Below are 26,163 nucleotides of genomic sequence, written 5' to 3' on the forward strand. Positions count from 1 at the left end.
TAATTGTACAGAAAGAAAAAAAAAAAATGCTTAAAACATAAGGTTTTTTTGCATCATACTGGAAATTATTGTTCATACATGGTACAGATTTTTTTATGGATTGTGTGGTGATGATCATGACTTTGAAGCACTGAAAGTTACTGAAGTGCCTTCAGAATTAAGGATTTAATTAAGGTCACAATACCTTCTTAAATACTCACTGTTGTTTTTTAAAAAAACTTGATATTCCTGTATGGTGCATTTATATGATACAGTTACCCAATATGTTGAATAAATGGGCACGCCAGAAATTCTTAATTGATATTGATAATTTCAGTTTTTCCCTTAACAATTTTCAAAATGTTCTCTGTAGTTAAGGTTGTTTATATTTTATTTCTTTATATCATCTTTTCAACTGTAAAATTAAAATACTAAATTAGTTCCTTAATTAGAGGGCTTAACTTTTTCTTTTAACTCCTTAATGAATCACAGAATTCAGAATATATATGCACATATGTAATCCAATTTTGTATTATTCCAAGTAGAATGTCATCTAGCTACTTGAGAAGAGCAAATAAAACCTATCTCTAATGCAAACTATTATAGTTTGAATACCCTCTCAAATTTCCTGTTGAAAAATAATTGGCTTGTCTTATAAATCTTATTTTGACCATACCTGAAAAATTATTTGTATTGTACATATATAGTCTAGGTAAATTAGAACTTTTAGACCATTGTGTTAAATAGTACATAGAAATAAGGCCCATTTCCAGAAAGTCCTCATTGAGTTGCATATTTCTGTCAGGCCTGAGAAAACTGATAGGCTATTTGAGCTATCCAGAATGCGCATATATGTAGTTTGGTATCAGCTTTGTTTGCATGTCTGAAGACTTGGCATTTAGGTAGTGGAGCTTAGCTATGGGGGATACTTGATTTTAGTTTATTGGATTCTTCTAAATGCTGTGCATTCTGCTATGGTTAACTGAAAAATGTGCTTATCTGGTTAGTAGTGCTGATAAAATAGGCCTTTAACAGCAACAGTTTAATAGAATATCGATAAGATTTGGAAGGCACCTCGAATAACATTTTAGTGTAGCCACTCTACCTGGTGCTTGACTGCAACTTTTGAAATTTGTAAAAGAAGAGAGAAAATAAAATCAGGAATGGTAATTTCCCCACCAGGATGTTTTCCTTGAGTGTTCTTTCTTCTCTTGGTTGAGTTATTTGAGATGCTCCTTTCTCATCTAAGTATTATTGAATCAATTGAATAATGTGCAAGTAGGGTCAACAAGTTTGAGAAAGACTGTGATATATTCACTACAATAGCCAGTGTTTGGGGCATTTTATTTCTATGTTACATAAAGCAAGGAGTTGAAGCATCACATTTAAGCAAGTCCAGTAACACAGCAGTACAAACACAGAGCTTGACTTCTGGTTTGTGGAAGTGCAGCTCCTGTAGAAAGCACCTTATAAGCATTAGTGTGAGATTTCCAGGGAATCATCTGCAAGTATTAAGTTTTTAAATGCAGACTGAAGTATAGAGTGGGGCCAAAGGAAATTTGTGGGAAAATTTTGCTTCAGATACTGCTTGCTGTAACATCTTTTTATGTATCTTATGTATCTTAAAGGTTCTTCATCCTCTTTAATGATCATTCTGTAGTAGATACTTATTATTATTTTTTTTACTTACTGTTATTAAAGAGATGTTAAAGATAAATTATCTAATCAAGACTCTTGATAGAGTCAGTGTGATTTTTAAAACGGGGAAATCATGCTAGTGGCTGGTTTTTCAAGGCATAGTTCGGAGCAAAACCTCAAGGCTGGTTAATTTTCAGGGCTCAAGAGTACAGTGTTGTCCAGTGTAACTTTCTGTGATGAAAATGTTCTGTATCTGTTGTCCAATATTGTAGCCAGTAGCCACATTCAGTTACTGATTACTTGAAATGTGACTAGTGTGACTGGAGAACTGAATGTTTTATGTTTATATAGCTACATGTGGCTATTTACTGGACAGTGGTGTGGATGGAGATCCTAGAGTGAAGTTAGCTGTACAGTGAGGTGAACCAGATGAAATGGAACTAATGGAGCTCAGTATGGAACTTCATTATAGAAGGAAGGTTCTCTTTTTCCATCACCATCTTCCAACTTTTTAGTTTTCTTCTAGTCTTAAGGTCTTGGTATTTGTAGGAAGTGGAAGTAAGAGTAGACCCATGGTCTGGAAATGTTGTGTGTCCACTGTAGGCCACTGGCTTCCTTATGGAGTTCTTGGTGGAAATGAAGATGTTTCTTCAAAGCATCTTTTTGCCTAAGAAACAATTCACACCCATGATCACAACACTTGATAAAGCATCCTAGAAAATTGTCTTTATAAGCTAGTTGAATAATTTTCACTAAGAATTTCAGTAATCATCATTAGATTTGTGGTTACTGACTTGCATTTTAGTGGAAGGTCATACTGTCTTCATTCAGTAACTTTACATATGAGGTTTCAAGGATCATGATCTTCCTACTAGAAAGGTTAAAAGGAAGGGTATAATAGTTCTTAAATCTGTATTCATGAAGGGACTCTCTTGTCTTAGGGATGAAGAAACAGGCCAGAGAAGTTAAAGTATACCTGGGCCAATGTCACACAAGCGAAGATGAAATCAAGCCAGCTGGCATTAAGTTCTAACACTTGCTAGAATGAGGCTCTTTCACACCCTTCACATACCCCTTTAATTATTCTTGGTGGAGGTGAAGATGTTTCTTCAAAGCAACTTGGATTAGCGTTGCACAATAGCTCAACTTCCCCTTGTATTTCTGGCCAGTTTTCTTTGTGAAAATTGCAACTCAGCTTTGCTTTTGGTTTCAATACTTATGAACCCAGTCCTACTGTTGTGATACGTGGAATACAACTTTGAAACTGAATCAAGACTTCCCTTAATCTATTTTGTAATTCCCATAACAGCTGAGGAACATCCAGGAGAACAACTCAAGGTAAGGTGGAAAACCCTGAAATAGAGTTATTCTGGCTTCCTTTTTTTTTTTCTTGTCCCCTGAAGGGTATTTATTAGCTTAGATTCAGCTTAAGTTGTAGAAAATAAATTTCAAGGGGTAAATTGTTTACAGTTAAGATTGGAATCACATGGTTTTCTTTGCCGGACTTCTTCACGCTTCAGTTGTGATGGTTCTAAACAAGGATGACTTTGTTGCTTTCACTAAGGAGGGGAAATTTATGATAATAGCCACTATGGAGGACCTGGTTTTTAAGGAGTCAATTGAAAGCACATTACTAAAGAGACTCTATTATCAGAAAGGTGTAATAATCATTGTAAGATAATAAAGGGGGAAATGCTGCTGGCCCCGATGGCTGATTCTGAGCTATTTCTACTAAAAAGGTCTATCTTTGACCTTATCTACAAGTATTCTTTGTGTCTTGTTCACTTCATTACAGCCATGCTAACTTTTCTTTTATTCTTTGGCCATGCCAGCCTCATTCTTTTCTTTGAACTTTTTTTTTGCACTTGCTGTTTACCTCCTGGGATATTTTTCATCTACATGTTTATGTGACTAACTCGTCATTCAGGTCCCACCCTTATATATCGCCTCTGCTAAGGTTTTGCCCTGGCCAACCTGTCTAAACTAAACCTCCCGCAATCCTATCTCTTTTAAAAAATTTTTTGAATAACATTTATTGCCAACTTAAAAAACCTTTGTTTAGAGTCTGTCTCCCCACCCCCATCCCTAGAATGTAAATGCTATGGGAGAAGAGATGTCTGTCTTTCTTAATCCTGAGTTCCCAGTGTCCAGAACAATGTTTGGCACATAACAGGTACCCAGTAAATACATACTGAGAAAGGCAGTGTTTCAGAATCAGGGGTGGGGGTGGAGTCTTTGGTCTAGTCTTGGTGCTACTCCTAGTTCACTGATAGCCCTGATCAGGGTCCTTCTGTCTCGGACTTGCTTTTCTCATCTGTGAAGCAGAGGGCTGAGCTAGATGATCTCTAAACCCCATCTAGCTTCAATGTCAGTTCTTTAAGCCATCAAAAAATTCTATCACCTTTGCAGCAGGAGAATCTCTATTTTTTAGTTCTTCCAAACCATGCTATGGAAGTGGGAAAACTTCACGTGTCCAAAGGCAGCTCAAAGCTAGTACTAGAAGCAGGCAGTCAAGTCCTTGAACAATCCCACTCTTGCAACTGTTGTTCAAATGTCAAATACCTGGCTTGATCCTGGGCTTGTTTCATGGCTTCCTCCTGAGCCAACCTTGCCGCTTCCTTTTCCTTCTGCCATCTGTCCTCTGCTTCCCGCCGAGTCTTCTCTTCTGCTTCCTGTTTCCGCCGCTGGTACTCCAGCCGTTCTTCTTCAGCCATTTCCATCAGGTGCTTTTGCTCTTCTGCTAGCTGCATTTCCAACTCCTTCAGCCTTTGCTTTTCTGCCTCTGCAGAACAGAAGAACAGGTAAGCTCAGCATTATTCAAGAAAACAACTCTCTGATCTGACTCTCAAGTCTGATTCCCAGGGACTCCCAATGAGATGTTCCATGGTTTACCTGACAGCTGGTTGCCAGATCTTCTGTGGGTATTACCCTGTGTTCATTTACTAACTTAAGAGTCCTTTATCAAGTACCTACTGTGTGCAGTGCAGGGCAGGGTCTGGAGAACCTTGGTGCTTACTCAGCTGGTCTGACCACTCTACAGGGGCATCATCTGCTGAAGCACTTTCCTATTCCTCAAATATGAGGCTACAGAAAATCCATACATCACCTGAAAGGCTGCCCAGCAGCCATCCAGGTGTTTGTTTCCATCTGCTAGGGAAGCAGGCAAGGAGGAGAGCTGTGTCTCCAATTTAGGCAGCTTCTGAGCAATGCTGGAAGGGCAATGCAAGGGGCTGGGTGCCACTCCAGGAGATGACTGGGACCACAAGAGTCATTGCTACAAACAAGTCTTTCTTATTTTGAACTTCTATCTCAGCTCACTAGAGTCACACCTACTAATCACTTTGAAAAAAAAATCGGCTTACCCATTTAGAGTGCTTCACACTGAGACCTAGGATAGGAATAACTCTGGGGAGAATCAAATGAACACCCACAGGGGGATAAAAATATTTCTGTCCCAGATAGAGGGAGTTGCAGAGAGTGGAGCACCTCTCACCAGCCCTCTCAGCTTCCTCCTGCTGCTTCTTTCTCTGCAGCTCCTGACATTTCCTCCGGAACTCCTCCTGTTGCTGCCGAGCTCTCTCCTGGGCCATTTGCAACTGGAGCCACTGCCTTCTCTCCTCCTCCTCCTGCCGCTGTCGTTCTTCCTCAAGTCTCTGTTTCCTCAAGCTGAGAAAACCCATAAACAGGTAAGGGAGATGGCAGAAACACTGCAGTGTCCTTACAGGACAAGCTCTATCTCTGGTGGAGGCTTTGCAGGCTGTAGTTCACAAACAGCATCTCATGCAGAGACTCCTTTTCCAAGGGAAGCCTGACTGAACAGCAGAAGCCAGAACACAATAGGACTGAAACTAGAAGCCTGAAAGTTTCGACAGCTCTGTGCTCTGGGACCCGGCCTTCAGTTCCCAGATCCTCATTTTCCATTCTTATCAAATGGATTTTGAAGTTCCTGTTTCACAGGGTAGTTGGGAAGATTAAATGAGCCCAGAAGCTTATGGAAGGGCCTTGCAAAATGCAGACAGTGTGGCAAGAGGCATAACAAATGTTTGCTGGAACGGATCTCAAAGCCTTCCCAGGAAGATCCACCAACATCTGTCTGGAGTAACCCTAACGGTTTAAGACACCTTATCTATCTTTGGTCCAGACTGTTCCTGGGATAACTGAGGATAAAATGAGACATGCCATTTCCCTTTAGGGCATGAGCCTCTGGAGAAGACTCTTTTAAAGAGTCCCTTGAACAGCAAGGAGATCAAACTAGTCAATCCTAAAGGAAATCAACCCTGAATATCATTGGAAAGACTGATGCCGAAGCTGAAGCGCCAATACGTTGGCCATGTGATGCAAAGAGTGGACTCATTGGAAAAGACCTGGATGCTGGGAAAGATTGAAGGCAGAAGGAGAAGGGGACCTCAGAGGACGAGATGGTTGGATGGCATCACTGGCTCAATGGACATGAGTTTAAGCAAGCTCTGGGAGGTGGTGAAGGGAAGCCTAGCAGTGCTGCAGTCCATGGGGTCGCAGAGTCAGACATGACTAAACGACTGAACACAACAACGATGAGCCTCAGAGCCAATGTACCCCCAGAGGAAGTCAGCCCCACTTGTCTTCAGCTTCCTGTCACAGCCGTGGCCACGACCTCTGCACCCACCGGATTTCCTCCACGCGGCGCTGCTGCTCCAGCTCCAGTTCCTCCTTCATCCTCTCTGCCCTCTCCAGCTGCTCCTGCTGGAGCCGCCTCTGCTCCTCCTGCTCCCTTCTCTTCCTCTCCACCTCCAGCCGTCTCATCTCAGCCCGCTCTGCTCGAAGCCTGTCCCGGGAAGCCTTCTCTTGTTCCCTCTTGACGAGGAAGGCCTGAGGAGCCAGAGTGTTGTCTGTGAGCAGTGATCACTGGTGACCTCATCTTGGCAGTGCGCCCTCCTCCACCCCCACCACATGGCCTCTAATCAGAGATAAGGTGGTTTCCACACTCTGACCACAGTTGTACAAACTCTGCTACCACTGGCTCGGGCTCTGGGCTCTGACTGACCTGGATCCAAGTCTCTCTCTTACTTGCTTCAGAATTCAAGGGTAACAACTTAATTCGTCTAAACTGTCTTCCTCTTGGCTGGCTATTACCAGAATTAACTCAAACAGTGAAAGTGCCAACATAATGCCTGCTGTGCTGTGCATAGTTGCTTAGTCGCTTAGTCGCCAGACTCTTTGCGACCCCATAGACTGTAGCCTACCAGGCTCCTCTGGCCATGGAATTCTCCAGGCAAGAATAGTGGAGTAGGTTGCCATGCCCTCCTCCAAGGGATCTTCTCAACCCAGGGATCAAACCTAGATCTCCCACATTGCAGGTGGATTCTTTACCATCTGAGCCTCCAGGGAAGCTCAAGAAAACTGGAGTGGGTAGCCTATCCCTTCTCCAGGGTATCTTCCTGACCCAGGAGATTCTTTACCAGCTGAGCTACCATGTCTGCTGCTGCTGCTGCTGCTGCTGCTAAGTCACTAAATGACAGCCTACGAGGCTCCTCCATCCATGGGATGTTCTACGCAAGAGTACTGGAGTGGGTTGCCATTGCCTTCTCTGACCATGTCTGCTATATGTGTCTAATAATCACCCAAGGAGCTTTTAAAGATTACTTGAGGCCAAAGCCCCACCCGGACCAATTAAATAAGAATACTTAGGTGGGAGGCCTTGGCAGGTTTTTAAATTTTAATTAAAAAAATTTTTTTTTTTTTTGCTACTCAGCAAGGCTTGTGGGATCTTAGTTCCCTGACCAGGGATTGAACCTGGCTGGCAGTAGAAGCACAGAGTCCTAACCACTGGACTGCCAGGAAACTTCTCCTCCACCCCAACCACCTACTTAAAAATATATTATTTTTCTTGGTGGTTTTAAAAAACGTCTTGCAGTGATGCTAGTGTGAAGCCAGGGGTCAGAACCACAGGTTCGAGCTAAAGGCTCCTTTAGGGGCAGTCCTAGGTGTAGATGTGTCAGACTCCTATTTAATCTTATGCAAATCCACTTTTCCAATGAAACGTTCTCTCAGTTTCTGTGAAGAGTGTCTTAGATTTCTTGTTCTTCCTGATGCCTCCTCCTCAGTCAGAAGTATGCCTCTGAGGGGAACACTGGATGGCCACTGTCCCATGGCAGCTCTGTGTATCCAGTATGGGGTGGGTACTTCCTTATCTTATTTAGCCTTTGCAGAGGCAGTGCAGTACTGTGTACTGACAATAAATCTAGAAATTCTGAGTCTACAGCAGGCTCAGAGAAGTTCTGCCCACAGCTTAAAATTTTCATCTGCTATATAGAGTAGAATGCTGTAGCCTTGGCAGCTGGGAGAACTGAGAACCAGAAAGGAAAAAGCTTCCTGAAATCCTTTTTGGAAGACCAGGGGCTATAAAATAAATACATAATAATTAAAAATAGTGCAAGAGCTCTGGAGCTCTTTTGGAGTCAAAAGATCTAAGTCTTGACTCTGCCACTTGATGGTTGCCCAACTTCTGGCAGCAAACATCTAACCCTTTTAATCTTAGCTTGTAGGTGTATGAAATGGGGTGCATCGTACCTGGGTCACGAGTGTGGCTGTAGAGATTAAATGAAATTCAGCAGAATTGTTCCTGTTTGCATGTAACTTCTGTGAGTTTAACCGTAGTGGTTTAGCTGTGGGTATGCTTGCAGTGTTCAAAGAAAAGGCAGATAGATGTGTGTGTGTAAGTTGCCTGTGGCCCAGCTTTGTGCCACAGTAAAGCAGATTGGGGATGGAGGAATTTCTACAGTGTTGGGGAGGCAAGCCGTGCATAAACTCCTGGCTTAGTCAAGAATATGTGCTTGGCTCTGAGGCCTGAATTCACCTTTCCTTTTAACTGTGAGGCCTGTACTTCTCACAGACTAGTGCTGTGCCACCTTTCTGCTCATGAGGGGTGGGTACATGGCCTGGCAGTTCGGGAGCCTCACAGAATGTCTCATTTCAGAGGGACTTTGCCACCCTAGTGTCTTTTATCAGATCTGGCATCTTAAAGGGTCAGAAAAAACAAAGTAAAATCAATAAAATTAGGCAGTTTAATATAATCCGGGGAAGTTTTCTCCACCTCTGCAGTTGTACCAGTGAGGACAGAGATCCCTTTGGCCAGAGTGAGAATATTGAAGCCTACCTTGGAAGGGTCCTCGTGGCTTCTCTCTTCTTCAGGTTCCATGTTTCCAGGGACAGCTGCAGTCTGGGTGGGTGATGACCTTCCATCTATAGAAACTTGGCTCTCAGGAGCTTCAACTTTGGAAGAGACCCAAGGGTCCTCTACACCAGAGCCTGAGCGGAAGAAACCTCCACCTGAGCGGTCTTTGGTTTCCTTAGAGTTAATGCCATCAGGCCCACTCAGCTCCGCAGCTGTTTCCAGATTCCCCTCCTTCCGTGTCCTTTTCCCTTTGGCTCCTGTTTTTTTCCCTTTGGAAATTAGCTGTGATTTCTTTTCAGCTTTTGATTCCTTTGACTTTCCTAGGAGGGAACAATTGGGGATAGAGGCATAGCTAATAAACATGATCTCTGTATCCTTTTCAGTGACTTTAAAACTCCCATGTGCAATGGGATCATCTGTGTGCAGATACCTGAGCCCGCCCTTAGAGTCTGATTTTGTAGGAATCTGCATTTTAGCTATCACTCCAAAGATTTTGAGAAGGGTAGTCCATAGACCCAGGTGGTGCTAGTGGTAAAGAACCCGCCTGCCAATGCAGGAGACATAAGAGATGTGGGCTGAATCCCTGGGTCAGGAAGATCCCTTGGAGGAGGGCATGGCAACCCAAATCCCATGGACAGTGGGGTCTGGCCGGCTACAGTCCATAGGGTCACAAAGAGTCAGACACAACTAAAGCGACTTAGCACAGCACAGCCCATAGACCACCCTTTGAGAACCTGCCTCAACTGTAATCAGCAGTCTTGCTACTAAAAGAGTTCTGATTCACCCTGACCTATGGTGGGGACAAGGCTCTCTGGAGGGAAGAAGACCTATAGGCACAGCTGGAAAATCATGCCTCAAGAGTCTAGCTTGAGGTTGCAACTTTGTAACCTGGCACAGTTTGAGCCTTCCATACTCTAGGGCTTCTTTCTCAATTCACCACTGGGGGCCACAAGTATTTCTTTTTCCAGTCCTGCCAATGCTACCAAGTTACAGGCTACAGCAATGTAAATGCAGCAAGACTTTAAAAAGCAGACCTCAAAAATAGATCTGGATAAGCAACAGAGCCCCACTATATAGCACAGGGGACTATATTCAATATCCTGTGATAAACCATAATGGAAAAGAATATTAAAAATGTCTATATTGTATAAACGGGTCACTTTGCTGTAGAGCAGAGATTGGCACAACATTGTAAGTCAACTACACTTCAATTAAAAAAAAAAATCTGGCCCAGGAGGCTGGCTATGCAGTGTCATTTGTTGCTACGGCCTTTGATTTGTTTTGAGGGTCTTCACATGGCCAGGAAGGAATGAGTGTAGGTTTCAGGTTAAAGAAAGTCCTCAGAACACAACATTGTAAATCAACTACACTCCAATAAAAGTTAATTTAAAGAGAAAGAAGGTCCTCAGAAGCATAGGCACCTGAATTCCCAGTGAGGTGCAACACAATGAACCAAGAGGAAAAATGGTAGCTGGAGTAACCATTCAGAGCATGCTGCAAACTTCTCCCTCCCAAATGCTCTCATGGCCCAATTCTCAGCTTGTGACTTGTTTATTATTCATAGAGGCAGGGTTTGAAAGGCATGAGTTTGGAATCAAATGGCATGTTCAGACCCTGGGTCCACCACTTTTTACTGTTCAGTGTTACTCAAATCAGCCAGCCTCTCCACATGATATAATAATGGTGCTTGCTTTAAGGATATGTGGGGATTTCATGACATCATAAATGCAGAGCTCCTAATGAGAGTCAATTCCTAGGCAGGTTGATAAGAAGTCTGGGGTCCCTGAGGAGGAAAAAGGGTCTGGGGCTCTCAAGGAGGAGATAGGGGCCTGGAATTCTTGAGGAGGAAATGACAAATGTTTTTTTCTACATTCCTTAGTAAGGACTATATAACAATAATGTATCCTGCTTGAGGACATGTTTCTCCTTCCTGAAAAACCTTCTGACTAATCTTGTTATCTTAAAATGTATATTATGGGAGTGGGTCTAGTAAGATCTTTACAACCTTGAGACATTCGTTTGATTTATTGTAATAACTAATTTAAAAAGTATATAATTCCCTTCCTAAGACTAGCGAGTGGGGCACTCTCCACCCTCCTTCTGATGTCTATGTCAGAAGCTTTCTTTGTCCCTTTGAGTGATCAAGCCTGGTCCCAAAGCTAAGTCTTCTTTGGAGATCAAGAATCTGACATCGTTCGCCATAAGCTATCACTAATACACTGCGTGTTCATTTAGTAGGTGTTGGTATTATTTTTGTAATTTCCTTTCTTGTTAATTACAGGCCTCCAGGTCCCCCAGTTTCCTCTATCCCTGTCTCCCAAGATACTGACATGAAGTAAGGGCGCAACACCATCTTAGCTGTGGTCATCAAGGAGACTCAGCATAGACAGTTTGTCCCATAGGATCCATGCTGATTCTCCGTGACACCTTCTGGCTCCCATTAGGTGTCTTCTCCCAGATGGACTCTTACCAACAGCAGCCTCTGCTTCCTCACGAAGTTTTCCTTCTTTCTCCCTCTTGGGTGCCTTGGACTTATCTGTCTTGGCCCTTTTCCTGCTCTTGGCTTTTTCAATCAATTCCATCTCCTAAAGGGGAAAATTAAGGAAAGGGAACATTTTAAAGTAGAAAGCAAGGGAAAAAAAAAAATCAAAAGGAGATTATTTTGGGAATTCCCTGGCAGTCCAGTGGTTAGGACTGGACTTTCAATAGTCACTTTCACTTTGAAAGTGACTTCAGCACTTTTAATACCTGGTCAGGGAACTAAGATCCCAATAGCCAACAAATAAAAATAGAAAACAGAAGAAAAGGGAGATTATGTTGAACAAGACAGAATGGCTTAGAATGGAATTTATATGGGTTCCAGATGAAGCAAATGAATTAGACAGAGAGTGTGGAGCCAGAGGGGAGATCCTAAGATTCAGCCTTTGATATAATTTCAGGTATAATTTCATAGAAGAAAAGAGAAATAGAACGTGCTTGATGATCTGCCCCCCCTTTTTAAATAATTACAAAAATTTTTTTTTATTTAGTTATATCTTTTTGGCTGTGCTGGGTCTTTTTGCTGCAAAGGCGTTTCTCTAGTTGCAGAGAGTGGGCTTCTCGTGGGTGGCTTCTCTGGTTGCAGAGCTGGGCTTCAGAGTGCAGGCTTCAGTAGTTGCAGTGCTCGGACTTAGTTGCCCTGTGACATGGGGGATCTTCCTGAACTGGGATCCAACCCATGTCCCCTGCATTGGCAGGAGGATTCTTAACCACTGGATCACCAGGGAAATCCTGTCCCCTTTTTTGATGCTAAACCATCATCTACAAGAGCTGGATCAAAGTGAAGCAGTTTTCACCTTTGACAGATTGCTATCGCCACAATTAATGATTAACTAGTTTAAATCAAAGCCAGCTGTATTCACTGTTGCATCATTTGCTAGCTTTTGGGAAACTTCAAGCATATGACCATGGCTATGTCAGTTTTCACCTTTCCCCAAGGATTGGGACAATATAGTGTTTCTTTCTAACGGGATGGCACAGTCAGGCCATGACTACCCCCCTTAGTACCTATAATATTGTGACAAAATAAGAAATATATGTTTGGTCTTTGAACCTAGCCTCTGACACAGAGCTCCTAAAACCCTTGCACAAACGTACCTCAGAGATAGTGTGGGTTTGGTTGTAGACCACCCCAACAGTGTGAATATGGGAAATAAAGCACATCACATGAATATTTTGTTTCTCAGGGCATATGAAAATTATGTTTACTTATGTAGTCTATTAAAGTGTGCAGTAGCATTATGTCTAAAAAAACAGTGCGCATACCTGAATTTGAAAATGCTATATTGCAAAAAAACTGTTAACTATTATCTGAGCCTTCAACAAATTGTAATCTCTTTTTTTCTTTTTTTGCCGTGTCACAAGGCATGTGGGATCTTAGGTCCCCTACCAAGGATTGAACCTGGGCTGCAGCAGTAAAAGTGTTAAGTCCTAGCCACTGAACAACCAGGGAATTCCCCACAAATGTTCTTAATGGCATCTAGGATGGTGAATACTTTTCAGAAGGTTCTCAATTGACTTTACCCAGATCCATCCAAGGAATCACTAACTGTGGCAGCTATAGTCTTAAGAAGTGTATTTGTTAAAAAATAAGAATTGAAAGTCAAAATGACTCCTTGATATGTGGGCTGCAGAATGTTGTGTTAGCAGGCATGAAAACAACCCTAATTTTGTCCATCTCCATTAGAGCTCTTGGCTGGCCTAGCTGATTGTCAACGAGCAGTAATATTTTGAAAGGGATCTTTTTTTTTTTTTGAGCAGTAGGTCTCAGTGGGCTTAAAATACTCAGTAAAACACGTTGCTAACAGATAAGCTGTCATCCAGGCTTTGTTGTTCTACATACAGAACACAGGCAGAATAGATTTAGCATAAATCTTAAGGGCCCTAGGATTTTTGGAATGGTAAATGAGCACGGGCTTCAACTTCAAGTCACAAGCTGCATTAGCCCCTAACATGATGTCAGCCTGTCCTTTGAAGCTTTGATGCCAGGCATTGATGTGTCTCCAGCTCTGAAAGTCCAAGATGGCATCTTCTTTCAACATAAGGCTGTTCATCAACATTGAAGATCTGTTGTTTAGAGTAGCCACCTTCATTATCTTAGAGCTTCTGGATAACTTGCGGCTTCACCTTCATGCCTTAAACCTTATGAACCAACATTTGCTCACTTCAAATTCATCTTCTGCAGCTTCTTCACCTCTCTGAGCCTTCACAGAATTGAAGAAAGTTAAGACCTTGCTCTGGTTTAGGCTTTGGCTTATGAGAATGTTGTGGTTGGTTTGATCTTCCATCCAGACCACTTAAACCTTCTCCATATCAGCAATAAGCCCGTTTTATTTTCTTACCATTCATGTATTCACTGGAGTAGCACTTTTAATTTCCTTCAAGAACTTTTCCTTTGCAGTCACAACTTAGCTAACCATTTGGTGCAAGAGGCCAAGCTTTTTGGCCCCTCTCAGCTTTCCACGTGGCTTCCTCATTAACCATTTCTAGCTTTTGATATAAATTGAGAAACATGAGTTGTTGTTCGCTGTTGTGAGACACAGGAGACGTTTCCTTTTACATGAACACTTAGAGGCTCCTGCAGGGTTATCAACTGGCCTGATTTCAATGTTGTCGTGTCTCGGGGAATGGGGGTGGGGGAGAGGCTTGAGGAAAGGAACAGAGGGAACGGCTGGTTGGTGGAGCAGTCAGAACACACACATTTATTGATTAAATTGACCATCTCATATGGGTATGGTTCATGATACCCCAAAACAATTACAATGGTAACATCAAATACCACTTACTGATCACACTTTAGCATCAATATCAGTAACAGATACACAGATGATACCACCCTTATGGCAGAAAATGAAGAACTAAAGAGCTTCTTGATGAAAGTGAAAGAGGAGAGTGAAAAATTTGGCTTAAAACTCAACATTCATAAAACTGAGATCATGGCATCCAGTCCCATCACTTAATGGCAAATAGATGGGGAAACAGTGGAGACAGTGGCTGACTTTATTTTTTTGGGGTTCCAGAATCACTGCAGATGGTGACTGCAGCCATGAAATTAAAAGACACTTGCTCCTTGGAAGAAAAGCTATGACCAACCTAGACAGCATATTGAAAAGTAGAGACATTGCTTTGCCAACAAAGGTCTGTTTAGTCAAAGCTATGGTTTTTCCGGTAGTCATATATGGATGTGAGAGTTGGACCATAAAGAAAGCTGAGCGCCAAAGGATTGATGCTTTTGAACTGTGGTGTTAGAGAAGACTCTTGAGAGTCCCTTGAACTGCAAGGAGATCCAACCAGTCCATCCTAAAGGAAATCAGTCCTGAATATCATTGGAAGGACTGATGCTGAAGCTGAAGCTTCAATTCTTTGGCCACCTGTTACGAAGAACTGACTCATTGGAAAAGACTGTGATGCTGGGAAAGATTGAAGGCAGAAGGAGAATGGGATGACAGAGGGTGAAATAGTTGGATGGCATCAGTGACTCGATGTACATGAGTATGAGCAAGCCCCAAGAGTTGGTGATGGACAGGGAGGCCTGGCGTGCTGCATGCAGTCCATGGGGTCGCAAAGAGTTGGACACGACTGAACTGAACTGAGCACATCACCAAAACAAATACAATAATAATGAAAAAGCTTGAAATGTTTCGAGATTATCAAAATGTGACACAGAGACATGAAATGAGCAAATGCTGTTCGAAAAAATGGTGCTGATAGACTTGCTTGAACTTTCAATATGTAAAATCACATTATCTGTGAAGCCAATAAAGTGAAGCACAATAAAATGAGAGACATGCCTGTAACTTCTGGAGCATAAACATGAAAGGATTGTCTTTTGTTATTCATTAACAAGCCCCTTTCAACAGCACCTGAGATTATGTTAATACCATTATTTTGGAAAGCCCCTAAAAAGGGGCACTGGTTACCAGGAGAACCAATCACGTGATCAGAACATTGGACTTTTCAGCCCCCTGCCCCTCCCACTACCTTAGAGGAGGGGAGAAGGGTTAGAAGTTGCATTAATCACCATTTGCCAGTGACTTAATCAATTCTGCTTGTGTAACAAAGCCCCCATAAAAGCTCTAACCAAATGTGTTCAGACTGCTCCAGGGCTGGTGAACACATCTATGTGATAGGAGGGTGGCACATCCCAAACTCCAAGGGGACAGGAGCACCTGTGCTTGGGACCCGTCAGGGCCTTGCCCTGTGTGTCTCTTCCTCGCTGTTCACGTGGACAGTGAGTCCCCTGCATATGAACCTTCAAGTTGTGAACTTCCAAAGATGTGGACATGCATTTGCATGTCCAATCACGTTAGTTCACGTGTCTGGTGTACATTGTCACATGCATGCGTCCTCTTCAAGTGGTTGTGCTTTTGTGTACTTTACAATTTGATAGAGTAGTACAGTATCTTTACTGCAAGACCAGGATGTTCACCCAATGCCAGCCCTTGTACGCCAGCACTGTTCTACTCTACTTTTCAAGTGTTAGTCGCTCAGTTGTGTCTGACTCTTTGGGACACCATGGACTGTAGCCCGCCAGGCTCCTCTCTGTCCTTGGGATTCTCCAGGGAAGAATACTGGAGTGGGTTGTCATTCCCTTCTCCAGGGGATCTTCCTGACCCAGGGATTGAACCCAGGTCTCAAGCACTGCCGGCCAATTTTAGGGAAGAATAAAAATGTTTTGTTTCTGTATTTGTTATGAATTATTTGTGTGAAAGGGCTTCCCTGGTGGCTCAGATGGTAAAGTGTCTGCCTGCAGTGCAGGAGATCTGGGTTTGATCCCTGGGTTGGGGAGATCTCCTGGAGAAGGAAATGGCAACCCACTCCAGTACTCTTGCCTGGAAAATTCCATGGACTGAGCAGCCTGGTAGGCTACAGTCCATGGGGTTGCAAAGAATCGGACACAACTGAGCGACTTCACTTTACTTTATTTGTGTGAAAAGTATTACAAACCTATTGCAGTATAGTACTATATAGCTGACTGTGGTAGCTGGGTACCTAGGCTAACTTTATTGGACTTAATGAACAAATTGAACTTATGAACATGCTCTTAAACTCATTTGAATGTAGGGGACTTACTGTATCCTTTAAAATATCTTTTGTAATAAATCAGTAGTAGTAAGTAAATGTTTCCTGAGCTATTCTAGCAAATTACTGAAACTGAGGATGGGTTGTAGGAACCCCCTATTTATAGCTTTTTGATCAGAAGTACAGGTGACGACCTGAGACTTGGTGGCTGAAGTGGAACAGGCATGTGGGACTGAGCCCTTAACCTGTGGGGTCTGTGCTAATTCCTGGTAGTTAGCGTCAGAGTAGAATTGTAGGTCACCTGGTTGGTCTCCAGAGAGCTGAAGAATTGGTTGATGTGGGAAAAGCCTTCACACATTTGATGTCGGAAATGATATGAAAGTGTAGGAAAACTAAGCTTCCTTCTAGTACCTTTGTAGAAATTAGAAAAGGGTACCCCCTGCTTCAGAAAGATGCAACCCATTACTGGGATGCAGGGCATAGTGAGTGAACCACAGAGTGGATTTGAGCTCTCACTGCCCCCTTTGCAGTTGGCCTTGTCTAGTAAGCAGTCTATACAACTGGACATGGCAACTGTGATGGGAGCACCTTCCAGGTGGGGTTTTGGACCAAGCGCCTACCTAGGTGTTTACACTCACGTTACTGATGTTGTTTGATGTCTTCTGGTTGAACAGCCTTGGCTCAGTCTTCCCTTCTTTTCCTCTTGGAAGAAAAGATGTGTCTATAGGATCCAGCCCTTCTGGTGAGTCAGGCCCATGTCCTGAAAGTCCTCTGTGCCGATGGTGTACATTATAATCTTTGCTCCTTTGGAAAAAAGTAAAACAGCAGAACCAAACTAAAAAACTCTGGTGTACACACCACTATATGTAGAATAAACAAGAGAATTTGCTGTATAGAACAGGGAACTCTAGACGATACCTTGTTATAGCCTACAATGGAAAAGAACCAGAAAAAAAAAAGTTATGTATAATTGAATCACTTTGCTGTTCACCTGAAACTGGATCACAGCCTTGTCGTGGCGAAGGGGCCAGCATAACTCAATGAAGCTATGAGCCATGCCATGCAGGGCCACCAAAGACAGAGCAGTCATAGTGGAGCTTCTGACAAAATGTGGTCCACAGGAGGAGGAAATGGCAACCCACTCCAGTATTCTTGCCTAGAGAACCTCATGAACAGTTTGAAAAGGCAAAAGATATGACACCAAGATAAGACCTCCTCCCATATGCTTTGGGGGATAGCAGAGGGCAATTACTAATAGCTCCAGAAAGAATGAAGCAGCCGGGCCAAAGCAGGAACAGTCCTAAGCTGTGGATGTGTCTAGTGTTGTAAAGGACAATATTGCATAGAAGCCTGGAATGTTAGGTCTGTGAATCAAGGTAAACTGGACGTGGTCAAGCAGCAGATGGTAAGACTGATCATGGACATCTTAGGACTCAGTGAACTAAAATGGACGGGAATGGGTGAATTTAATTCAGATGACCATCATATCTAGTACTATGGGCAAAAATGCCTTAGAAGAAATAGCCTTCATAGACAACAAAAGAGTTCAAAATGCAGTACTTGGGTACAACCTCAAAAGTGACAGAATGAGCTTGGGTCGTTTCTAAGCAAACCATTCAACATCATCGTAAATGATGACCATACTTCAATTACAAAGAAAAAGAAAACCTCTAGTGAGCAAGAAAGAGGGGAAAATGAACAAACGCTGACTGAACCACTGTGCTCTGCCAGGCACTGCCCTGTGGCGGGCATTTTACACACGTGGTCAGCCCTCTTTCTCTCAACACATCCCTGAATAAAGGAGATTAGAAAGTCTGGCCTTCACTTTTGGGGTTCTCTCAGGCTGAAGTTTCTTTTATCTGTGGCTTAGTTGAAGAAAAAGTGACCTTTAAGAAAGAGTGTCATCAGAACATGAACCTACCTATATATCCATTTTTTACACCCTCTGAATTCTATTCTTGATCAAATTCAGCCACCAAAGTTCACTGCTGTATGACTATGATCCTGTGTAGAACCGCTGTCACGGACCATTTGCCTGGAGGGCAGCTGACTTACGTTCTCCAGGTAAAAATGTCACCACGACAGAGCCACGTGGATTCAGTGACGGCTGCTGCAGCAGCTACTGTTGTGCCAGGCCTGGTCCTGAAGATTTTATTTTTTAGCTAAATCAGTATTATATTTACTGTGCTGGGCTAGTACAGAGCCTTACTATAGAAACTTGAGAAATACTTGTCGAATGAGGTAAATGGAATTTCCTATAAATAAATGAGTCTTTAAGTCATTCAATGTCACTCTATAAAAACCCATAGAAATATCCTTTAGAATTTAGTGGTAGGAAAACCTTTATTTCCCCTGAGGAATAAGCATGCTGCAAACAAGAACCACAAAACCTGATTGAGTTGCTCCTTTCTGGCTTTTTTTGCTTTCACATTCAGTCTGAAAGTCTGAAGTTTTCTATTTTTCAGTTTTCTCTTTTTTTTGAAAGTCTGAACTTTAGTCACTTATTGGAGATTGTTGATGTTGTTTTTTCTTTTCCTCCAGATTAAAATATATATATATATTTTTTATATTATCTAGTTTTTTTTTTTTTTTTGGTGGATAGGCTGGGGTGGGGGGTGTGCGTTATTATAAGCAGTTTAAATCCATTTGGAGAAGATGAAATACAAAAGTTAAAAAGTGGAATTCTTCAGATAGCTGCCTCACCACCCAAGTGCTCATCCTTCTTTATTCCTAGGGAACGCCCAGCCTTTTTTTGACCCAGGAGGGAATCGTTCTACCACAAGGCAGGTGAGGGCAGATTCGCCAATCACTGAGGCTCATGGGAGGTCACAGGAGGCTGTCGTTCCAGCTGCTACTGCCAAACAAGGCTTAGGTCAGGTGACTGAGCCTGACTGTCTGAGCTGCTGGCTGATGAGCTCATAGTTAGCACATAGCACGTAGGAAGCACTTAATACATGTTAGCAATTTATTCGTATTAATGGTATTATTGATTTTACCCAGGGCTGAGTGAATGCTAAGAGGAGAAACCAAGGTTGAGTTGACAGACCTCTACTTTCTGGGCACGGCCGCAGAGCTCCGATGTGGAAAAACGGAGAAAGTGGCTTCCACACGGTTCAGAGTTCAACTTTGCTTCTCACCCACCCAGCCAAAGAACAGGTTTAAAAGTGGGAAACACATCACAATATAATCCTTCCCCCAAATCTTTGTTTCTTAGCCAGTAATTTGATTCTGGTTGCCAGAGCCTGTGGTTGGTTAGCTGAGAGTCTTCACGTGGCTTAGAAAAAAACAGAAATGAAGTTCATTAAAAGCAAAGAAAAACAAAAGTTGAGAAGTCCATGTTAGGACGGCTTTGAATACTTACGCCTTTTGGACAGTATCTGCCTCAGGGGTCTGCATGTGTTTGGCCAGGGAAGCACAAAGAGGGTCAAGGGTCATATTCCTCCGCACTGGGTCTGCGAAGACAAAAAGCATCCTGAATCAGCAAAGGACAGCAGGCTGTGATCCCAGACACGAGAATACATCTACCTGGTGAGCAGTCAACAGCATGCCAATTAGAACAATAGGGTATGTTATACCTAGGAAATTCGCAAATGCTGCAGAAACTAGAGCTGACACATGGCAAGTGATATTAAAATCAGTAAGCCCCATTGGGAAAGCGATGTGACAGTACATATCAAGATCTAGAAAAACGTTCTTGTCTTTGATCAGGAATCTCACTCCTGGGTATTATCATAAGGAAAAAATTTAAAAGAAGAAACAAGCTTTTTGTACAAAGTTGTTCATTACATGATCAATAATAAAAAATTAGAAACAGCCAAACAATGGGAAATTTGCAATGCATTATTTTGACATTTAAAATTATGGTTGAAAAGATAAATCAGTAGTATGGAAAATACGATATAACGACAAGTAAAAAATAGTAAACTATAGAATTGTGTATTAAAGCTCTATAAAATATGTGTGTAGATGAATAAGAGCTGGAAGAGAAAACAGAAAGAGGAAATAATATGTTAACGGGGTTTATGTGTGTTTAAATTTTTTCTTAAAACCCCAGCGTGGTTATAACCTTGAAAAGAAAATTGATGAAAAAACTGTTATATTTTGAGGAAGGTTTATGCAGGCTACACAGCTATTGCTGGGTTCTCTGAAGACCGTACTGGGTAGTTTTTAGAATGAGAAGAGTCTCCAGACTGACTTCATATTAGACTAGGATACTTTTTATTTTAGTTACTTTAAACAATTTTTAATTATGAAAGATATATTTCATTGAAGAAAATAGGAAAACACAAGTATAAATAAGAACCCTCCCCATCAACACGTAATTATTAGAATGACTAAAAAGCCTGAGTATACTGAGAATTAACAAAGATCCAGAGGAACTGGAATGTTCATTCACTGTTGGTTAAAATATAAAATGGTACAACCACTTAGGAAAACTGACCGTTTCCTGAAAAATTAAATATTAAATATACCATATCATCCAGCCATTATACTTCTAGGTATTTTACTCAAAAAGGATGAAAGCATATGTCCACATAAGTACTTATACACAAATGGTCATAGCAACTTTATTTGCAATAGTCAAAAACTTGCGACAACCGACATACCCATCAACAGGTGAATGGATAAAATGCTAGTATACACATACAATGCAAGACTGCTCAGTAGCAAATAGAAAGGAAGTTTTGATACACTCAACAATATGGATGAATCTCAAAAGAATTATGTGGAGTAAAAGCAACCAAAGAACGGTATGTATGGTATGCTTCCATTTAGTAAATTCTAGAAAGTGAAAACCAGTCTATAGTGACAGAAAGCAGATTGGTTTGGAAATGAGAGAGACTGGTGTTAGAGACCGGAGGCAGAAGAATCGTTTGGAAAAGATGAAATGTTTTGTCTTGATTGTGGTGAGTTTCACGAGTATAGATATGTATTAGAACTTACCTAGTAGATCTTGAGTTCTCATCACAAGAAAAAAAAGTAACTGTGTGTGCTGACTGATGTTAACTGTGGTAACCATTTTGCAATATATATCACATCATAGTGTGGTACCTCTTAAACTAATTACAATGTTATATGTCAATTATATCTCCAGAAAACTAGAAGCTGCCCCTTCAAATCATAGCAATATTTAATGTTTCTATAGAAGAAAATTGATGGTAGAATAATTTTATATTCTACTAAATAATTATACATAATTAAAATCTAAGGAAAAGTGAAGTTGATTGCATTAAAATCTTTATAGAAAAATAGCAATATTTAACACTTAAAGATAATTTATCTAATTGTACAATTTAAATAGGTATAATTTATTATAAGGCTGTTTAAAAAGCTTAACAAAGTTAAGTTATATGGTCACCTCATGCAAAGAGTTGACTCATTGGAAAAGACTCTGATGCTGGGAGGGATTGGGGGCAGGAGGAGAAGGGGACGACAGAGGATGAGATGGCTGGATGGCATCACTGACTCGATGGACGTGAGTTTGGGTGAACTCCGGGAGTTGGTGATGGATAGGGAGGCCTGGCGTGCTGTGGTTCATGGGGTCGCAGAGTTGGACACGACTGAGCAACTGAACTGAACTGAACTGAAGATATATTAATACAAATAAAGTGTTTAAAACAGTGCTGGCACCTGCTAAAAACAAGACCCCCCAAAAAAATTAACCCACCACTACAACAACAAAACCCCCAAAACCCAAAAAACCCTGACTCATGGTCAAGGTTTTATGTATGTAGTTGTACTTACATACAACTACAGCAAATATTTTGGTGTATATACTTTCATGCATATATAGTAAATATATACTCATATTTTAATAAGTTAATGAAATAATACATATAATTCAAATCAACTTTTATGTTATTAGACTCTCCTATATCATTAAATATCCTAAAAATGATTTTAATACCAGCATGGCATTTCATCATATGGATACCTTAACTGACTTAACCAAACATGTAGCTATTAAAATTCAAGTTGTTTTGAATTTTTGTAACTAAAATGTACTTTATATAGCATATGCTTATAAGGAATGTTTCTGTTTACCAAAGGACTTAATTCTTTGTCCACATCTATTACGATTGAAGAATGTACAGTCTTAAGGGTAAAATGTCTATTGCTGAATTGCTTCCCAGAAAATTTGTACCAATTTACATGCCAAAGAAATCGTCATTCATTCCTTCATTTATCCCATGTTTATTAAATACCTGCTACATGATGGTCATTATATTAGGTGCTGGGAATATAGTGGTGAGTAGGATGGATACATACCCTGGTCTCAGGAAGCTTAAATTTTAGTCAGGAAGATGGATACTAGCACAAAGTAAAACAAAATAAAAATGAAATAATTTAAAAAGTTAAAAAAAAAAACTTTTGAAACAAAGACTCTAATATTCAATCCCTTCTCTCTTTGAGCAGTAGATTCTTGCATGAATTAATTGATTTTTCCTCAATTTTGTTTATTTAAAGATATCATAACTTCAAAGAGCCCTTTGATGAAAGTGAAAAAGGAGAGTGAAAAAGTTGGTTTAAAACTCAACATTCAGAAAACTAAGATCATGGCATCCGGTCCCATCACTTCATGGCAAATAGATGGGGAAACAATGGAAACAGTGAGAGACTGTATTGTTTTGGGCTCCAAAATCACTGCAGATGATGACTGCATCCATTAAATTAGAAGTTGCTTGCTCCTTGGAAGAAAAGCTATGATCAACAGACAGCATATTAAAAAGCAGAGACGTTATTACTTTGCCAACAAAGGTCCATGTAGTCAAAGCAATGGTTTCTTCAGTAGTCATGTATGGATGTGAGAGTTTGACCATAAAGAAAGCTGAGCGCTGAAGAATTGATGCTTTTGAACTGTGGTGTTGGAGAAGACTCTTGAGAGTCCCTTGGACTGCAAGGAGATCCAACCAGTCCATCCTAAAGGAAATCAGTCCTGAATATTCACTGGAAGGACTGATGCTGAAGCTGAAACTCCAATAGTTTGGCTACCTGATATGAAGAACTGACTCATTGGAAAAGACGCTGATGCTGGGAAAGATTGAAGGCAGGGGGAGAAGGGGACAAAAGAGGATGAGATGGTTGGATGGCATCACTGAAGCTTTAGTTGGTGATGGACAGGGAAGCTTGGTGTGCTGCAGTCCATGGGGCTGCAAAGAGTCAGACACAACTGAGCAACTGAACTGGTAACTTCAAAAAAAGATTTGAAAAGAAAAAATGTACCTGTTATCCCACCAGCATTATTCCCTTAATACTAGTAATAATTTACTCATTTTTCAGTGTTCAGTGGTGTCTGCACTGCCATGCAGAGGAACTTGGGTTCCTTTCTGCTATTCCCAAATGTTAAGGATGGCATCTACTGTCTCATACATCAACCTCCAGACTTTGGAGTGTGGACAAAATTGTCAGTGTATGAGGTTGCTGAGGAAACTGGAAAGGTTGATTGGCTTGGTACCCGGAATTTATTTTGTCTTGGATAACATGTAAATATTAATAGAGAGTTGGAACTGATTTAAGTATTTTTGTGATTAAGAGGAATTCTGTGAAGGTTTCTTTCCCTAATTTGCGGGCTTAATAAAATCTGTCTGATGGAACAGATTTCACTGCTCTTCACAACTGTTTTGAAATTTGGGACAAAGCACTATATGACCAGCAGAGGGCGCGTTTGTATTGACCAAAAGCTGAGGGTTTACAACTAGTGTGATTTCACGGTTTTGATTAGAATTGATATCCTGTCGCTGGGAAGTGGACCATAGAAGAGTGTTTTGTTGTTTCTCTAGTAAAACAACCTTATATTTAGGAAGTATTGGAATAAACCAAGTCAGTATTTGACTAATAGCCTACAATTTTCAGTTCAGTTCAGTCGCTCAGTTGTGTCCGACTCTGCGACCCCATGAATTGCAGCACACCAGGCCTCCCTGTCCATCACCAACTCCTGGAGTTCACTCAAACTCACGTCCATCGAGTCGGTGATGCCATCCAGCCATCTCATCCTCTGTCGTCCCCTTCTCCTTCTGCCCCCAGTCCCTCCCAGCATCAGAGTTTTTTCCAATGAGTCAACTCTTCGCATGAGGTGGCCAAAGTACTGGAGTTTCAGCTTCAGCATCATTCCTTCCAAAGAACACCCAGGACTGATCTCCTTTAGGATGGACTGGTTGGATCTCCTTGCAGTCCAAGGAACTCTCAAGAGTTTTCTCCAACACCACGGTTCCAAAGCATCAATTCTTCAGCACTCAGATTTCTTCACAGTCCAACTCTCACATCCATACATGACCACTGGAAAAACCATAGCCTTGACTAGACAGACCTTTGTTGGCAAAGTAATATCTCTGCTTTTGAATATGCTATCTAGGTTGGTCATAACTTTCCTTCCAAGGAGCAAGCGTCTTTTAATTTCATGGCTGCAATCACCATCTGCAGTGATTTTGGAGCCCAGAAAAATAAAGTCTGACACTGTTTCCACTGTTTCCCCATCTATTTCCCATGAAGTGATGGGACCAGATGCCATGATCTTCATTTTCTGAATGTTGAGCTTTAAGCCAACTTTTTCACTCTCCTCTTTCAATTTGATGAAGAGGCTTTTTAGTTCCTCTTCACTTTCTGCCATAAGGGTGGTGTCATCTGCATATCTGAGGTTATTGATATTTCTCCTGGCAATCTTGATTCCAGCTTGTGCTTCTTCCAGCCCAGCATTTCTCATGATGTACTCTGCATATAAGCAGGGTGGCAATATACAGCCTTGACGTACTCCTTTTCCTATTTGGAACCAGTCTGTTGTTCCATGTCCAGTTCTAACTGTTGCTTCCTGACCTGCATATAGGTTTCTCAAGAGGCAGGTCAGGTGGTCTGGTATGCCCATCTCTTTTAACTGTTTTTAAAAAAGCTAAAACAGCAGAGCATAGAAAAACTACTGTATAATGATTACCCATGTACTTACCACCTACCTTTGTGAAATCTTAACATTTTGCCATATTCGATGCACATTTTTTCTGAAGAGATAAAACAATTCAGATATCATCTAAGGCTTTATTGTATCACATAAAATCCTATTTCCCTCACTCTCTCCCCAGAGGGGAGTCACTAAGTCATGTCCAACTCTTTGTGACCCCATAGACTACAGCCCGCCAGGCTCCACTGTCCGTGGGATTATCCTGGCAGGAATACTGGAGTCGGTCACCATTTCCTTCTCCAGGGGGTCTTCCCGACCCAGGGATTGAACTCCCATCTCCTGCAATATAGGCGGATTCTTTACCACTGAACCACCATGGAAGCCCTTAAATTTGGTATTTATCAACTGACTGACTTCAGAATATGCTACCCCCTAAACACTGCACCTTGGCATATTGACTACTTTAAGTGGAAGGAATCTGAGAAAGGGGAGTGCAAATTATCAGACCTGCTACTCATGTAAGAAGTAGGTTCTATTGGGTTGGCCAAAAAGTTTGTTTGTGTTTTTCTGTAAGATGTTATGGAAAAACTCAAAAGAACTTTTTGGCCAACTCAATACCTGGAGGAAGGGAGCACCCTTATCTCTGAAGACAGAGGGACTCTGAGAGGAAAGCAGACAAACAAGCCTTGCTCTCCTTCCTCGACTTGATTACCCTTTGTATATATCCCTTTCTCCTATCACATTTTCCCACAACTCTCCACTCTTCATCAAACCTACTTAAAAAAATGCTCAGGCTTAACCACTTCTTCTGGTCCTTATTTCTTTATAAAACCTCCCATGTGACATAAAGCTTATATCAAATAAATTTGTGTGCTTTTCTCTTAGTCTGTCTTTGTCATTTTAATTTTCAGGCCCAGCTGGGGCCTCAAAGAGAGTAGAAGAA

At 41.5% G+C, this 26,163-nt stretch overlaps 1 protein-coding gene across 4 annotated transcripts in view; it reads right to left on the reverse strand.

Annotated features, from left to right (window-relative positions):
- Nucleotides 1–942: 942 nt before the first annotated feature.
- Nucleotides 943–26,163, reverse strand: part of KIAA2012 (KIAA2012 ortholog) — a 126,401-nt gene continuing 101,180 nt past the window's right edge. For 2 of the 4 annotated variants that reach the window (XM_005904252.3, XM_070388090.1), the window contains 8 exons: nt 19,692–19,782; nt 16,969–17,134; nt 11,241–11,355; nt 8,753–9,090; nt 6,263–6,465; nt 5,111–5,283; nt 4,180–4,399; nt 943–2,284 (listed from right to left, as the gene is read on the reverse strand). In XM_005904252.3, the coding sequence (XP_005904314.2) occupies nt 2,146–2,284; nt 4,180–4,399; nt 5,111–5,283; nt 6,263–6,465; nt 8,753–9,090; nt 11,241–11,355; nt 16,969–17,134; nt 19,692–19,782 (1,445 nt within the window). In that variant the 3' untranslated portion in view covers nt 943–2,145. Of the gene's footprint in view, nt 2,285–4,179; nt 4,400–5,103; nt 5,284–6,262; nt 6,466–8,752; nt 9,091–11,240; nt 11,356–16,968; nt 17,135–19,691; nt 19,783–26,163 lie in introns of those variants that run through there. The other 2 variants (XM_070388099.1, XM_070388108.1) reach the window with 2 other exon arrangements.

The sequence above is a fragment of the Bos mutus genome, chromosome 2, assembly GCF_027580195.1.
Source record: "Bos mutus isolate GX-2022 chromosome 2, NWIPB_WYAK_1.1, whole genome shotgun sequence".
Classification (NCBI taxonomy): Eukaryota; Metazoa; Chordata; class Mammalia; order Artiodactyla; family Bovidae; genus Bos; species Bos mutus.